Source organism: Nyctereutes procyonoides, unplaced genomic scaffold (genome assembly GCF_905146905.1).
Source record: "Nyctereutes procyonoides isolate TBG_1078 unplaced genomic scaffold, NYPRO_anot_genome, whole genome shotgun sequence".
Taxonomy (NCBI): domain Eukaryota; kingdom Metazoa; phylum Chordata; class Mammalia; order Carnivora; family Canidae; genus Nyctereutes; species Nyctereutes procyonoides.
In genome coordinates this window covers 33,729,203-33,744,296 of record NW_026575047.1, presented here as the reverse complement: position 1 = coordinate 33,744,296, position 15,094 = coordinate 33,729,203, and the positions used below count along the sequence as shown (strand labels likewise).

Here is a 15,094-nt window from a genome sequence, read left to right as displayed (position 1 = left end):
GGGGCCAGATTAAGGTCAAGAAACTGGTGACCTCTCCCGCCCAGCAGCAGTCCCTCCCCTGCGGAAGGGCCCCATATGACAACGCTTGAGAACACAGTCCATTCATCAGCCCACTCCTTTCATGTTTACTGATCACAAATACATGCAACCCCAAAAGGAGGCAATTTGGCAACATCTGTTGAAACCACAAAGGCAGGCATCCTCTGACTGGAGCGGCCCCACTGGGGGATGTGTGTTGTGGGTGTTCTCACTTTTGTGCTCTGTTGAGTGCGCCTGAAGCCGTCCCCTGCCACATTGTTGGACATTGGGGAACCTTAGAAACGACCCAAGTAACCCCCTATAGGAGACTGGTCACAGAACATACAGTGCAGCCACATAGCGGAAACAGAGTGGCCGCGGCCCACAAGGCCTCCCCAGCAGCCTCCTGCAGGCAGAGCTCCAAGAGGCAGCATTGAGCTATTTTACAAAGTAAAACACTGAATGTATACAGAAGGTCAGATGATATCCTGCCCTCTGAATTAAGAATATACGTGTTGACTTGGTAGTGCAGAGACCTGGGAAGGACATTCAGGAAAGGAGTAGCCGCAGGTCCCTGGGAATGAGAAGGACATGGGTGCCTGGGACTGAATGCTTGGAGGGAAAATATTTGTACAGATACTTTTTAATATTTTTTATTTTTAAAACCCACGTGGGTATATCATCTATCTGAATAATAATTTAAAATACCAGGATGCCGGGGTGGCTCAGTGGTTGAGCATCTGCCTTTGGCTCAGGGCATGATCCTGGGGTCCTGGGATCGAGTCCCTTATCGGGTTTCCTGCAAGGAGCCTGCTTCTCCCTCTGCCTGTGTCTCTGCCACTCTCTTTGTGTCTCTCATGAATTAATAAGTTAAATCTTTAAAATAATAATAATAAATATAAATAAATAAATATACCTATTGAATGAGCATAGGGTATTATATGCAGCTGATGATGAATTACTAAATTCCAGCCCTGATACTAATAGTACAGTGTATGTTAACTTGAATTTAAATAAAACCTAAATCGATCAATAAAATGAAATATGCTCATCAAGCATCTAACTGTGCCACGCACTGGTCTAGGTACAGGATGGAGTAGATGATGATACGGACAATTTAAGAAACAACAAATCAAGACGCCTGGGTGGCTCAGTGGTTTAGCTCCTGCCTTCGGCCCAGGGCGTGATCCTGGAGTCTCGGGATGGAGTCCCACATCAGGCTCCCTGCATGAAGCCTGCTTCTCCCTCTGCCTGTGTCTCTGCCTCTCTCTCGCAGTGTCTCTCATGAATAAATAAATAAAATCTTAAAAAAAAAAAAGAAAGAAAGAAAGAAATCAGCTCATTCGTTCTCCATGCCCTCATGTTGGGGAGCAAATCTGTGCCCCTAGCAGGATAACTATGAGTGTGCAAACATAGTGTCCACAGGCAGCAACAGGCTGCCTTGGCCTCCTGTCCCCATGGAATGGGTCTGGGAAGGAGGAGTGGGGCCTGGGGCCAGGTGCCTGGTCAGGACAGCTGGACAGGCCTGGGAGGGGTCCCCAGGAGGGGAAGCCAGACCCGGCGCCCTCAGGCAGGAGCCCCAAAAAGGACGGCACATTGGGATGTCTGGGTCCTACAGGAGGAGCGTGATCTTGGCAGGGACACCCAGCACCAGACAGACACGCTTGGCTTTAGAAGACCCCTCAGGTGCCAGGCAGCTGGGCGGAGGCCGATGTAGCTTGCCAGTGCCTTCCAGCCACCCTGCTGCCTGGACTGGCCTCTGCACCCCCAACCCCTGCCAGGTAGGTAGGTTCTCCCCTCCATTCTTATAGATGAAAACACACTGAGAGGTGGTGAGATTAGGACCCACCTCAAAACCCCCCTGCAGAGCCAGCAATGGGGGCCAGGTGTCTTAGGGGGTCAGTCTGATACCAGAACCTGTGCCCCTCAGGGCACCCTGGGGTAGAGTCATGCCAGTGTCATCCATGTGCCCAGGCCCAGCTCCCTGGGTGACCACAGTGGGGACTGAGCAGTAGGGTGCATGCCCTCAGAGACCACCCACCCCTTAGTCCTTCCCAGAGCCCTGATACCACAGTCCTGGGCCCCCACATCCTCAGAGCTCAAACACAGACTCCCCGTCTCCACCCCCCACCCCCACCCCCACCCCCAGCACAAAACGCCTTTGTCTTCACAGGCAAATGACCAGGTTCTGCCCACAACAGTATCCCAGGAAGGGGAGGTGGAGAAAATGCCTCATGGAAAATCATAAAAACACATTTCTTTGCATTTGAATACTTCTAGGACTTGACTTTGGCAGCAAAGGGCCCTGCGTCAGACTCTAGCTTCCTTAGCCTTTTGAGCCCTGGAGCCCTCTGGGTGTCTGGTGATGCCCATGGACTTCTCAGAATGTGTTTTTAAATGCACATAATAAAATACATAGTATGCTGGTGGGAATCAATTACCCAAAATATCTGTAATAAAGACATATGAGGGGATCCCTGGGTGGTTCAGCAGTTTAGCAATTGCCTTCAGCCCAGAGCCTGATCCTGGAGTCCCGGGATCAGGATCCAGTCCCACATCAGGCTTCCTGCATGGAGCCTGCTTCTCCCTCTACCTGTGTCTCTGCCTCTCTCTCTGTGTGTGTCTCTCATGAATAAATAAATAAAATCTTTTTAAAAATCTTTTAAAAATAAAGACATGATGTGCGACTTTATTAGTGTGTCAAATAAGACTCAGCACTGGGTCTAATTACTATAACTTTGACATAATGATGAGAAAAATCCACTTTCTCAAGATGCCCACGAAAGCTGTGATGCAACATGAGAACATCTGTGATTTCTATTGGTGACAAAGTCACAGGGGATGTGATGATGAATCACTAAATTCCAGCCCTGACAAAAGACATGAAGAGAAATCTCACAGAGGAAGACATAGCCATGGCCAACATGCACATGAGAAAATGCTCTGCATCACTTGCCATCAGGGAAATACAAATCAAAACCACAATGAGATACCACCTCACACCAGTGAGAATGGGGAAAATTAATAAGGCAGGAAACAACAAATGTTGGAGAGGATGTGGAGAAAAGGGAACCCTCTTACACTGTTGGTGGGAATGTGAACTGGTGCAGCCACTCTGGAAAACTGTATGGAGGTTCCTCAAAGAATTAAAAATAGACCTGCCCTACGACCCAGCAATTGCACTGTTAGGGATTTACCCCGAAGATTCAGATGCAATGAAACGCCGGGACACCTGCACCCCGATGTTTCTAGCAGCCATGTCCACAATAGCCAAACTGTGGAAGGAGCCTCGGTGCCTATCGAAAGATGAATGGATAAAGAAGATGTGGTTTATGTATACAATGGAATATTACTCAGCCATTAGAAACGACAAATACCCACCATTTGCTTCAACGTGGATGGAACTGGAGGGTATTATGCTGAGTGAAGTAAGTCAATCGGAGAAGGACAAACAGTGTATGTTCTCATTCATTTGGGGACTATGAATAATAGTGAAGGGGAATATAAGGGAAGGGAGAAGAAATGTGTGGGAGATATCAGAAAGGGACACAAAACATAAAGACTCCTAACTCTGGGAAACGAACTAGGGGTGGTGGAAGGGGAGGAGGGCGGGGGGTGGGGGTGAATGGGTGACGGGCACGGAGGGGGACACTTGACGGGATGAGCACTGGGTGTTATTCTGTATGTTGGTAAATTGAACACCAATAAAAATTAATTTATAAAAAAAAATTCCAGCCCTGAAACTAATAGTACACTGTATGTTAACTTGAATTTAAATAAAACCTAAATCAATCAACCAAGAAAATGAAATATGCCCATCAAACATCTAACTGTACCACGCACTGCTCTAGGTGCAGGATGGAGTAGATGATAACACAGACAATTTAAGAAACAAGAAATTGGCTCATTCATTCTCTACGCCCTCGTGTTGGGGAGCAAATCCGTGCACACTAGCAGGATAACTATGAGTGTGCAAACGTAGTGGGATTTCTGTTCTGAGCCCAGTATATTCCAGGTTTAGATCCGTGGCAGGAAAACCATGCACCCCATCCCCACCCCCAGGGGCCCCGGCTAGAACTGGCTCCTTGCCATCAAGGCTGGAAATTAACTGTTTATAATGGTGATGTTCAAACAGCTGCATGTCTGGAACACTTCCTGGCCCCAGCACACCTGTCCCCATGCAGAGAGCCTGCCAGTGCTGTTTCTCTCTTTCCCTGGGAAGCGAGGTGAGTGTCTGTTACCTTTTGTATGAATGTGGAAAAGGAGACCCAGAGACAGGACTGGGGTCACGGGCTTGCCTCACAACATGCCTGTCCTCTCCATCACATGCATCCCACAGCTGCCGCAGGCATTTCCATCTTGCTTGGGATGACCACGGTGGGGCTGTAGCAATAGTATAATCATGTACATCCTTACCCACAGGGAAGGATCCACCGGGTCAGAGCCGTTACATCACAGTCACAGTCAACATATGGCGAATCCCCATCACTCACGGTATGCGGAGCACTGTCCTCAGGCCCCAACTCCTTAGCCTGCCCAGACATTGGAGGGCTCTTCCTGTTGTGGAGGTAAGGACGTGAAGTCCCTCCTCAAGGTCACATAGCTAGCCAGCCAGGATTGGAGCCAAGGACATAGGGCTGCAGCCTCCACCCATCCACCGGGGAGCTGTCTTGTGAAGCCACTATAAACACAGCAGTGTCTACCTAAATCGTGAGCGCAGAGCACAGGGAGATTTCAAAGTGAGCACATGTCTCTCCCCCAGACCAAGGAACAGGATGTCGCAGGCACCCGCTGTCCTCGCTTCCACCAAGCGCCGCCGTTGTGGGGTGCTGTCCAGTGATGGAAGTGGATGTGTGCTCTCACCTTAGCCACCAGGCACTCTCACTCAGCCCAGGCACCCTGACTGCTTCTGCCCTTTCCCATTTTGTAGACAAGGAAGTGGACCTTCTGAGGTCCCGTGAAAGCAGGACTCTGACCTGATCCTGTCCCCAGGGCCCACACTTTACAATGCCTACTGCCCTGGGATCCCCCTGGCTGGGTTTCTGCCGTGGAACTCAGAAGCGCAGGATGCATTTAGGGATGAACAGATACCCTAGTTGGTCCAAGGCCTCCTTCAAAGGCCTCTGCCTGGCCCTTCCAGACCACCCGTCCACACTAGCTGCTCCTCTCTGCTCAACCCCTGACCAACCTCCATCTAAAGGAGGTAAGCCGCGTCCTCTTCCCTTCCTTTATTGGGGTGCACATGATACTTGGCACCATATTCTGTACATGGACTCGACGATTGTCTGTCTCCTTATGCTGGAGCCATGAGGGCAAAATGCTATTTTGTGCACGACTTTATTCCCACAGCCCAGTAGACACTCAGTAAATCTTCAGCGGAAGGAAGTTAATCAGTGAACTTCACCAAAATACAAGTGGCCTCCACTAGGGAAGGATGAATAGAATTGAAAGCTACTGCTTTGCTCATGAAGCTGGGCTGAGGGCCTCGGCCAGGCCTGGCCTTCAACTGAAGGCGGAGGCTAGAGGTTGGGGGAACGGGGCCATGCAGTCCATAGTCTCCTCCCCTAGCCAGCCCCACCCCTGCTAATATGACCCTCCCCACAGTGTCCCCTGCCAGAGAAGATGGCCACCCCAGAGTCAGGAAGGAGAACTAGCCACCAGCCAGGGTGACAATTGGGCTCCTGTGTGCTGGGGCGGTTGGGGCGGGCACTGATTCAGGCAAATGAGCGGGGTGCCCACAAATATAGAGGCGTGTGTGTGTGTGTATGTGTGTGTGTGTGTGTGGTCTGCGCTCTGCTTCCGCTCCATGCTGGCCAGGATGGAGGGCAGTCCGAAGCAGCTTGGCCCTGGGAGGGGGCCCGGAGAGTCGGGGGACAGCCAGGCCTTGGCCAAGCTGCAGGAATTGGCCCTGACCTGGTTCATGGAGACACAGGCGCCCCTCATTCTGCAGGACGGAGCCCTGCCCCCCTGGTTCCACGGATTCCTTACCCGCAAGTAAGGCTACCCCTTGGCATGGAGAAAGTGGTCTGGGGACCCTGGGATGAGGCTGGCTCCTGCCGCCTCCCTGGGTGAGGCCCGGGATGGGGTGAGGAGCCTGTGGTCTCTGGGCAGCTGGGTGAGTGCAGTGGCCACTCTGGGAGTCCTGGCCTAGAGAAGAGAGAGAGCAGGTGCACTCAGACATGGCAGGGCCTTCGGGTCATTGTCCAGTCGCACACCATTCACAGGGAGCTGAGAGCTATCTTGGGTGGGGACCACCTTGGGGAAACCTGGATGTGCACTGCCCCCCAGGAAAGGGTGGCTCTTGGATTAGCAGATGCCAGAGCTGCCTGAGCATGAGACGAGGGACAGCAGATGCAGCCTGGCCCTCCCTGCCCGGCACCAGGCACCAGTTGTCTACAGGGGCAGCTTGGGGTCCAGCACTTAGCTTATTGCCCTGCTGTCCCCATCGTCAAATTCTTACCTGTTGAGCTCAGCGCTTTCATTTAGTCGCAGGCTGTGCAAAATCCACAGCTGGCCTTACAGAGAGCATGCACTCAGTTGGGGCCAACATGCTGCCAAACCAAAGGAAGCTGGAACTTCTCACCATGTCGCCAAAATACTTGGCACTGTTCAAAAATATCCAGGCTGCCCGGCTGGAAGGGACACACAGGGGACATGAGAGCCTGTTGGGATCAGGGTCCAGACAACACAGCACCTCCTCCCTATAGAAACCTGCACAACTGTACATGGTGGCCCTGAGGCCAGGACCTGCCAAACCTAAACCTTTCTGGCTCTATGGATTCGTTCTTGGTGGGTGGCCAGGGTCAGTGGCTATTGTGCCTGAGGTGAGGCTGCAGTGTGGGGGTGCACGTGGGGCCTCAGGACTCCGACCCAGCCCAAGCCTGAGTCTGGACAGGCCACAGTGGCAGCCCGAGGTCTGGGAGAGTCTCCAACCCCTACCGTGGAGAGGGCTGGCTATCTGTGCACTGCATCTGGCACCCAAGGGCATGGCCAGGAGGGATTCTGAGGCAGGTCCAAGTCGGCCTGCTCCTGCTGCCAGACAGGCACGGGCCCCAGTTAACTGCATGCCCTCTGCCCAGGCAGACAGAGCAGCTGCTCGGAGACAAAGCTCTCGGCTCCTTCCTCATCCGCCTCAGTGACCGGGCCACCAGCTACATCTTGTCCTACAGGTAGGAGAGAAGCTTGCTTTGCAGATAGGACAGGTGCCCCCCACCCCCCTGTGGGCCACACTGCCTGGCTCTCGCTGGGCCGCTGGCTCCCCCACCCTGCTCCATCCATCATGTGTTCTGCAGACACAGCCACAGCCCTCAGTGGGAATGGGTGGGAGGAGGGGCAAGAGACAGTCCCCCTCACCGGCTTCCCAGAATTAACCTTGAGCCCAGGGCAGAAGAGAGGGTGTGATGGGAGTTCAGGAGGGCCTCTCCACTGGATGGGACAGAATGTGCAAAGGTCCAGAGGTACTGAGACAGAGGCGCTGAGGGAGCCGCGAGGGAAGTTCCCAGGAAGGAGTGCCTGCGGAGGAGGAAGCCAGGCGACTGTGCAGATCGCCAATGGCTTCTCCAGGGTTCTTCCGGCAGGCTGTGGGAGGAGGCTGGACATGCAGGGCCCATGGGGCCCCTGAAATGATGAGCTCCGGTCCAGGAGGGGGGCAAGATGGTCAGGATGAAGCCAAGAGGATGACATCAAGCCCAGTCTGGAGAGGATGAAGGGGGAAGCCCCCTCCCCGTCAGGGTCAGAGGGTCAGGGTCAGGGTCAGGAAGGACTGCTAGAGCTCCAGGGCAAACCTCGGAGGCCCCAGGCCGAATCCTAACCTGGAACCTGTCTGGCTCCATTTCCTCCTCTGTAGGATAGGGACACTGTAGAACTGACTTTGTAGGGTTGCTGAGGGGGTTCAGTGGGTTCATCGGTCAAGAGGTGCTCAGCACAGTCAGTGGCTGGAACATCGTGAGAACCGAATAAACGTCAATCACTGTGAAAACAGTAATTATATTCCATGTGCCAGCTGCTCGGCTACACACTTTGAAAGAGATGAACCCAGAAGCTTTCAAATGGCTTTTTAGCATCAGGGCTCTTTTGTCAAACATGACCGTGGATGGAATACCAACTTATCACATTTCTCTGACATACGTGACAGGGACATGGATCTGCGGAGCCCCAGCATTGGGTCCCCGGATTTACAGCAGTTCTGGGGAAAACGCAGGGCTTTCCAGTAAGCGGGTGGGAGCAATCGGATACCCAAGTAGAAAACAAGGGACCATAGACCCGAGTGACAAAAGCCATATATTTCTAAAAGAAAACAGGAAGAATTGTCAAGACTTTGAGAAAGGCAAAGATTTCTTAAGACACAAACCTATTAACCATAAAAGAGAAGGTTGATAAATTTGATTTCTTTAAAATTAAGACTTTTTGTTAATCAGAAGACACCATGAAGTCACTAAAAGGACAGAGTATTGGGAGAAGTTACACATTGTAATAATGTATTTTTTTAAAGATTTTATTTATTTATTCATGAGAGACAGAGAGAGAGAGAGAGAGAGAGAGGCAGAGACATAGGCAGAGGGAGAAGCAGGCACCATGCAGGGAGCCTGACATGGGACTCCATCCTGGGTCTCCAGGATCAGGCCCTGGGCTGAAGGCGGCGCTAAACCGCTGAGCCACCCAGGCTGCCCTGTAATAATGTATTGAACAAAGGACTCTTGCCAGGATATACGAAAAGCTCCCACGAATCAATAAGACAACATGGTAAATAACATGGGTAGACTTGAATGGGTACTTCATAAAAGGGGTCGTCCAAAGGGCGATAGTATGTACGGTTCGGCAGCATTATAATCGGGAAAATACAAATGGAACCTGCAATGAGTGGCTGAAATGGGAAGACAGAACACAGTAGTTGGTGAGGATGTGCGGCAGCTGGAACTCTCCTGCATAGCAATGGTTTCAGGAAAGGATTTGCCAGAACCTAGGAGCTCCACAGAGGCCTGTCCCCGCCCACCAAGGCGACACCCTGGCACATTCTCAACATCAGTGAGCACATGAACAGAATATCCAGGGCAGCTTTGTTTCTAGCAAATCTGGAAAGCCCGAAACGTCCACCAACGGAAGGGGCAAATGGTGGATTTTTTTCATTAAATGGAATTTTACACAGGGGGCTATGGAGCTAAATGTCCCTGGACGTGAATCAATCTTAGAGATATGATGTTGAGTGAAAGATGCCAGACACAAAAAAGAAAGACCCTGGGATTTCTTTCTGCGAAGTTCCATAGGCAGAAGGGGCAGGAGTTGGAAATGTTTTCTGTTTTGCTCTGGGGGCAGGATCCATAGGACTGTGCACTTGCAGAGTCACCCTCCACACCCTCATGACACTGGTCACTGTGGGGTTACTGATCCTTAAAGGAGGGACCGACCGGGAGGAGGGCGTAGTGAGGGGATAGTGAAGGAGTAGTGAGGGGATAGTGAGGGGGTAGTGAGAGGAGTGAGGGGGAGGAGGCAGGAGTGAGGGGGAGGAGGTGGGAGTGAGGGGGTAGTGAGGGAGAGGAGGATGTAGTGAGGAATAGTGAGGGGATCTGAGGGGGAGGAGGGTGTAGTGAGGGGGAGTGGGGGGAGTGAGGGGGAGGAGGTGGGAGTGAGGGGGGTAGTGAGGGGGTAGTAAGGGGGAGTGAGGGGGTGGTGAGGGAGGGCGGGGGTAGTGAGGGGAAGTGAGGGGGAGGAGGGTGTAGTGAGGGGGAGGAAGGGGTGGTGAGGTGGTAGTGAGCAGAAGTGAGGGGGGTAAGGGGTAATGAGGGGGTAATGAGGGGAAGTGAGGGGGAATGAGGGCATAGTGAGGGAATAGTGAGGGGGAGTGAGGCCGGAGTGAGGGGAAGTGAGTGTGAGGAGGTGGGAGTGAGGGCAAGTGAGGGGTAGTGAGGGAGTAGTGAGGGGGTAGTGAGGGGAAGTGGGGGAATGAGGGGTAGTGAGGGGGAGAAGGGGGCAGTGAGGGTGTAGTGAGCGGAAGTGAGGGAGTAGTGAGGGGGAGGAGAAGGAGATAGTGAAGGGGTAGTGAGGGGAAGTGGGAGGGTAGTGAGGGTGTAGTGAGGGGTAGTGAGGGGGAGTAGCGAGGGTGTAGTGAGGGAGAGGTAGGAGTGAGGGTGTAGTGAGGGGGAGAAGGGGGGGAGTGAGGGTGGAGTGAGGGTGGAGTGAGGGGGAGAGATGGTAGGGGTTTAGGGCTGCATGCAGTGGAGCCTGAAGTCTATATCTCTTGCAGGGATGGGGTTTAGGGGGAGGAGTGATGCTCGTGCAGGGTTGGACCTGTTTTGGGTGAAGATGTGGTGTTTTGTTCACCGTGGATTCCTCGGCATTGAATTTGATTTTCTACACACCGCCTTGTTGGATGTTTGCTCAGTCTGTAGGGCCTTAGGTCTCGTGCCCAGCTGGGTGCTCCTGGCCTCACAGGGGCAGGGCGGGGACCCCAGGGACCTGGGATTTGGAGGCCACCCCTGTGCTCTGGACTCTGTACAGCCCCCGTGGGGCTGAGCTCCTGGAAGGCCAGGCCCCCAACCTCCAATGTGGAGCCCCCACAGACGGTCAGCGTCCCCTGAGCCTCGTCCTGCACCCAGGACCCAGGGTACGCGCACTTGTGTCGTAGGGGCAGTGACCGCTGTCGGCATTTCGTCATCAACCAGCTCCAGGACCGGCGCTACCTCGTCTCGGGGGACACCTGCAGCCACAACACCCTGGCTGAGCTGGTGCACCACTACCAGGAGGTGCACTTTGAGCCCTTTGGGGAGACCCTGTCTGCTGCCTGCCCCAGGGTAGGCACCCCTCTGCTGCGGCGTGGCGAGGGGGGACAGGGTGGGGTGTCCAGGCCTAGGTTGTCCCCCCGCTCAGGCCCATGACCTCGTGGTCACAGTATTTAAAAGGGGGAGACCGAGGCAGCACCTTACCTGAGGTCAGGGGCTCGGTGGGCTGGTGTGGGTCCCTCACCAGCTGGGGATGCATGACCATGCCCCTACTGTGCCCCCACTACCTGCAGCCAGAGGACAACGATCCCTATGATGCCATCACCCTGGGTCTCCACCACACCAGCCTGGGCCTGGAAAAGCCACCTGCCGCAGCAGCCCCCACAGTGGGCGCAGACGCCACCCGCCCCCAGCCCCCAGCCCCCTTCGTCCACACCAGGAAGAGCCTGGAGGCCACTCCCTGTAGCTTCTCCGAGGAGGGATGTGTGGAGGTGAGCAGGGTCCTCAGCGCTCTGGGTGGGGCTGCACTAACGCCCACAGGTCCGGCCCACAGGCTGGCCTTCCAGGCTGTGCCTCAGTTTACCACTCCTACGGTTCCTCTGCACTTGAATAAGAAAATGGGTAAGAGATGCCTGAAATTCGTGTACACTGTGTGAGTGTGGGGGGGGGGTGCTGTGAGAGGGTACTTTCCCTCCACAAATTTTCCTCCTATACAACAGATCACAGCACACCTCAGGTCTCTCCTCACCCTGAGGCCTCATGGGGCCCTCACCCGGGGCCCTGCTGCCTCCTCTCTGCTCTCTTCTCCAGCCTCACCAGCCTTTTGATCTTCTCAGAACACACCAACCTTGCTCCTACCCCAGGGCCTTTGCACTTGCTAGGTCTTTGCTGCAATGCTCTTCCTACCAGAAAGCTGCTGGCGCACTAGGTCCACTTGCATGTCATCTCTCCAGGAAGGGCACCAGGGCTGTAGGAAAGGCCCCTTCCCACCTGCCATTCTGTTCATCCCATTACCCTGCTGTGCTCTTCTTCATGACACGACTAACGACCTGATGGTCTAGCATGGGTTGTGTCAGGCACATTAGACCATGTCACAGGCTGGTCTGTTGCCCACCTCCCCGGTTAGAAGGCGGCCTTCCAGCATTGGCTGTGCTGCCCATGGAGTCCTTACCACCTGGGACAGAGTCTGGCCCCAGCTGGTGCCCAGCAGACATTTGTGGAATCATTTACAAATGACAGCCTGGGGGGTGGTCTCCTCCGAAGGGTGGGCTCAGGGGCTTCTGAGCGTCAGCCAATGCCCACCCACGACAGTCAGGTAAGCCGAGCCAGGACAGGGGACAAGGCTTGTCGGGAAGCATCCGTGTCCCCAAGGGTGTTGCTCCAGAGGTTCTTTCCCTCCCCAGCTCTGCGCCAGGGTGCCTCCCCTCCCCGAGAGGAGTGCCTCCCTTCTGGAAGAGTCTTTTGGGAGCCCTGGCAGCACCATCTACTCAGAGCTGAGGAAGATGAACCAGGCACGGCTGGGCCTGGGCGCAGAGGGGTCCAGCAAGCCTGGGACGGTTCCAGCTGGCAGCCGGGCTTGCTCCCCAGGCGAGGAGCCCCTGAGGAGACACTCAGTGGGAAGCCAGAACAGGCCTAATGGCCCAGAGCCTGCCCTCACTGGGGTTGGCACAGACCATGGTCGACCGGTGCCTCCTGCATCCCGGGCCCACCTCCTGGCCCCGGGATGCTCGGCTGCCTCCTGGAGCCAGGCGTCCCCAAAGCTGAGCCACAGAGCACAGCCCTGTTCCCCAGGCACTTGTACAGAAACATACAAGCTCCTGCAGACAGCAGACCCACCAGAGCCCAGGGAGGCGCCAGAACAGGAAGGCAGTGCCTACGCTCAGGTCCCAGCCTACTGGGGCAGCCCAGTCAGGCCTCCGTGTTCCAGGCCCAGCCCCCCATCCAGCTGGCGGCCAGGATCCTCAGACTATGGCTATGCCAGGTTCTCGGGGGCCCCGGAGCTCCCCGAGCCCAGGAACACCTACGAACAAATTCCAGCAACCAGGAGCACCGGACAGGCACACAAGGTAGGCTATATGGTGGGATGGGGTGGCTGCCAGGCCCCACGGGTCAGAGAGGTCATGGCCCTCATGCATGAGCAGCTCAGGTCACTACTACTGCCCCCAGGGGCCCAGGCTTTTCCAGGGGTCACATGTACTCAGAGGTAGTGGGAGAGGCAGTTGCTCAGTGGGAACAAAGGGGGGCTCTCTGCAGAGCAGTTTCCCCTGCCAACCCCCACACCCCAGGGTCTCAGGGCCTGTACAAGGTGTACAGGGGGCCCTGGCTCCAGCCTGACCTACATTCCTTCTTGTCATGGCTCAGCCACCCCCCAGCCATGTGGCTTTGGGTAAAGCACTTTCCCCAGCAACAACTCCTAGCGAGAGTGTGTCCCAAATACCACAATTGCTCTTTGTTCATCTAAAACTCTACCATCACAGGGCCTCCCATACTATTTAGCCACCTGACCTGGCGCCTCCATTTCTTCATCTGAACCATGGTCTGGTCTCCGCTTGTGTTCAGAGAGGTCTGCCCCAAGGCTAGATGTGCTCACGTGCTCAGGACACAGCCCAGAGCCGACTGGACAGAGTAGTCAGAGGGCAGGACAGGGAAAGGGCGGCCAGGAGGTCAGAGGGAGGTGGTCAGGGGCTCCCATGGGGCCCAGGCCCTGTCAGCCCCAGCACTCTGCCTGCAGTCCAAGCCAGGGAGGGTCCACGCTCAGTGGGGACAGCCTCAATCCCAGGCACACGTGGACCCAGGTTCTGACACCTCCTGGACTAGAGCAGCCTCGGAGGGCCTGCTGTCCTGGGACCACAGGCCACCCCATAGGCAGACCCTCCAGGAAGCCCTGAAGCCACATCCATGGCAGCTCTTCCCCCACTGCAGTCTCACATCCTCTCTGGTCCCTGGTGGCGGCCCTGCTGCACCAGAGAGTGCTAGGAATTAGGGGACCCCTGGCCCCTCCACCCCTTAGCTTTCACTCAGAACTGGGGCTGGAGGTGGAATTTGGCACCGTGAGGCTAGCAGAACCAGCACCAGTCCTCCGAGCTGACCATGGGCCTCAGCCCCCAGTCAGTGCTGGACCCCTCTGTCCGGGGACCCCCGGCTCCAGCAAATTCTCCATCTTTGCAGCCTGACAAGCTCCGGAGGATCTTCTTCACGGACAAGAAGCATAAATCCTGAGCACCTGGCTTCCTGGGGCCCAGCTATGCCAGGAGTGACTGGGAAGCCCTGAGGCTCTGGAAAGCACCCCTGCTTCCCTAGCGTCCCTCACTCTCCCAGGGGAAGGGTGTCCTGGTCTGAGAGGTGGAGAACTGATCATAGGCAGGGTCGGCATCCCCACCCCCCAGGTGGTCCAGGGCAGGCCCTCTTCAGTGGGCCAGCAGAGCCAGTACCCCCCTCCTGGTGACCCTCCCAGCTGTAAGGGGCACAGGGCCCAGAGCCACAGGCCCGGGAATAGTAGAGGAGCCCCTGCCTGAGGCAACAGTTGTAGCCTGCAGGTGCTGGGCTCTCAGGAGCAGCCCCTTGGCCTGTCTCCAACCGGTCTGTGCTGCAGATGGGGAAACTGACGCCCACATAGGAGCAGCAAGCTGCCTGAGGTCTCAGTCAGAGCCTGGCTGCCTGGGGTCCACTAGGACGCGTTCCTGGGTGTTGCTGGAGAGCCAGCCAGCATGTGCTGCCCACCCCTGTGACCAGGTTGCCTTCACCTACCCTCTGCCTTCCAGTCCCGGCCCCCAGGGCAGCTCTCAGGGCCCTCCCACCAGGCCCACACCCAGGCAAGCGGCCCTGCCCACACAGCAGCTCTGGACATAGGCAATCTGGTGTCCCGCTCCCCCTGGGTCCCCCTCCCCCAGGGTCCTTCCTGCTTTGTCCCACTGCCCCTCACCTGCATGTCCCCACATGTGTCAGGGTGGTCTGCTGCTCCCCGCCCACGGCCCCTGGGCAGCAGAGGTGGAAAACAGATGGACCTTCCCCAGAGAGAGTGCTACAGCCCACACCGTTCCTGCCTGTGTCCCTCAACGGTGCTGGGCCTGGTTCACACCTGGGGGAGAATCTCCCCTCAGCAGCCTCACACCCCAAAGATCGGGGACATGAGAGCCCCCACCACCTAGGGTGTGTAGGATGGACAGCATGGCAGGTGGCCTTGTGTCTGACATATGGTTAGTGCTCTGTGAATTCTCACCTAACGTCCCCTGTGGGGCTCACCCAGAGACCTGGGGCACCGATGTGTCTCCCTCTCCAAAGTACAAGCATTGAAATAAACGTTACTGCCCAAAGCAGGAAGGTGATGCTTGACCCCGAGGGGACTAACTAGTGGTGGGATT

General features: G+C 55.5%; 1 protein-coding gene across 1 annotated transcript; it reads left to right on the top strand.

Annotated features, from left to right (window-relative positions):
• The first annotated feature begins 5,836 nt into the window (after positions 1-5,836).
• Positions 5,837-15,058, top strand: SH2D7 (SH2 domain containing 7). The gene is made up of 6 exons (XM_055326603.1): positions 5,837-6,012; positions 7,098-7,187; positions 10,640-10,805; positions 11,027-11,224; positions 12,137-12,799; positions 13,902-15,058. The coding sequence occupies exons 1-6, from the start codon at positions 5,837-5,839 to the stop codon at positions 13,950-13,952; spliced, it is 1,344 nt and encodes a 447-aa protein (XP_055182578.1). The 3' UTR covers positions 13,953-15,058.
• Positions 15,059-15,094: the final 36 nt, after the last annotated feature.

Bases quoted from the DNA above. Each gene is read 5' to 3' on its own strand.
- SH2D7 (XM_055326603.1), top strand. From the start codon at position 5,837: ATGGAGGGCAGTCCGAAGCAGCTTGGCCCTGGGAGGGGGCCCGGAGAG. The intron at 6,013-7,097 runs GTAAGGCTACCC...CCCTCTGCCCAG, and splicing joins CACGGATTCCTTACCCGCAA to GCAGACAGAGCAGCTGCTCG. The intron at 10,806-11,026 runs GTAGGCACCCCT...CACTACCTGCAG, and splicing joins TGTCTGCTGCCTGCCCCAGG to CCAGAGGACAACGATCCCTA.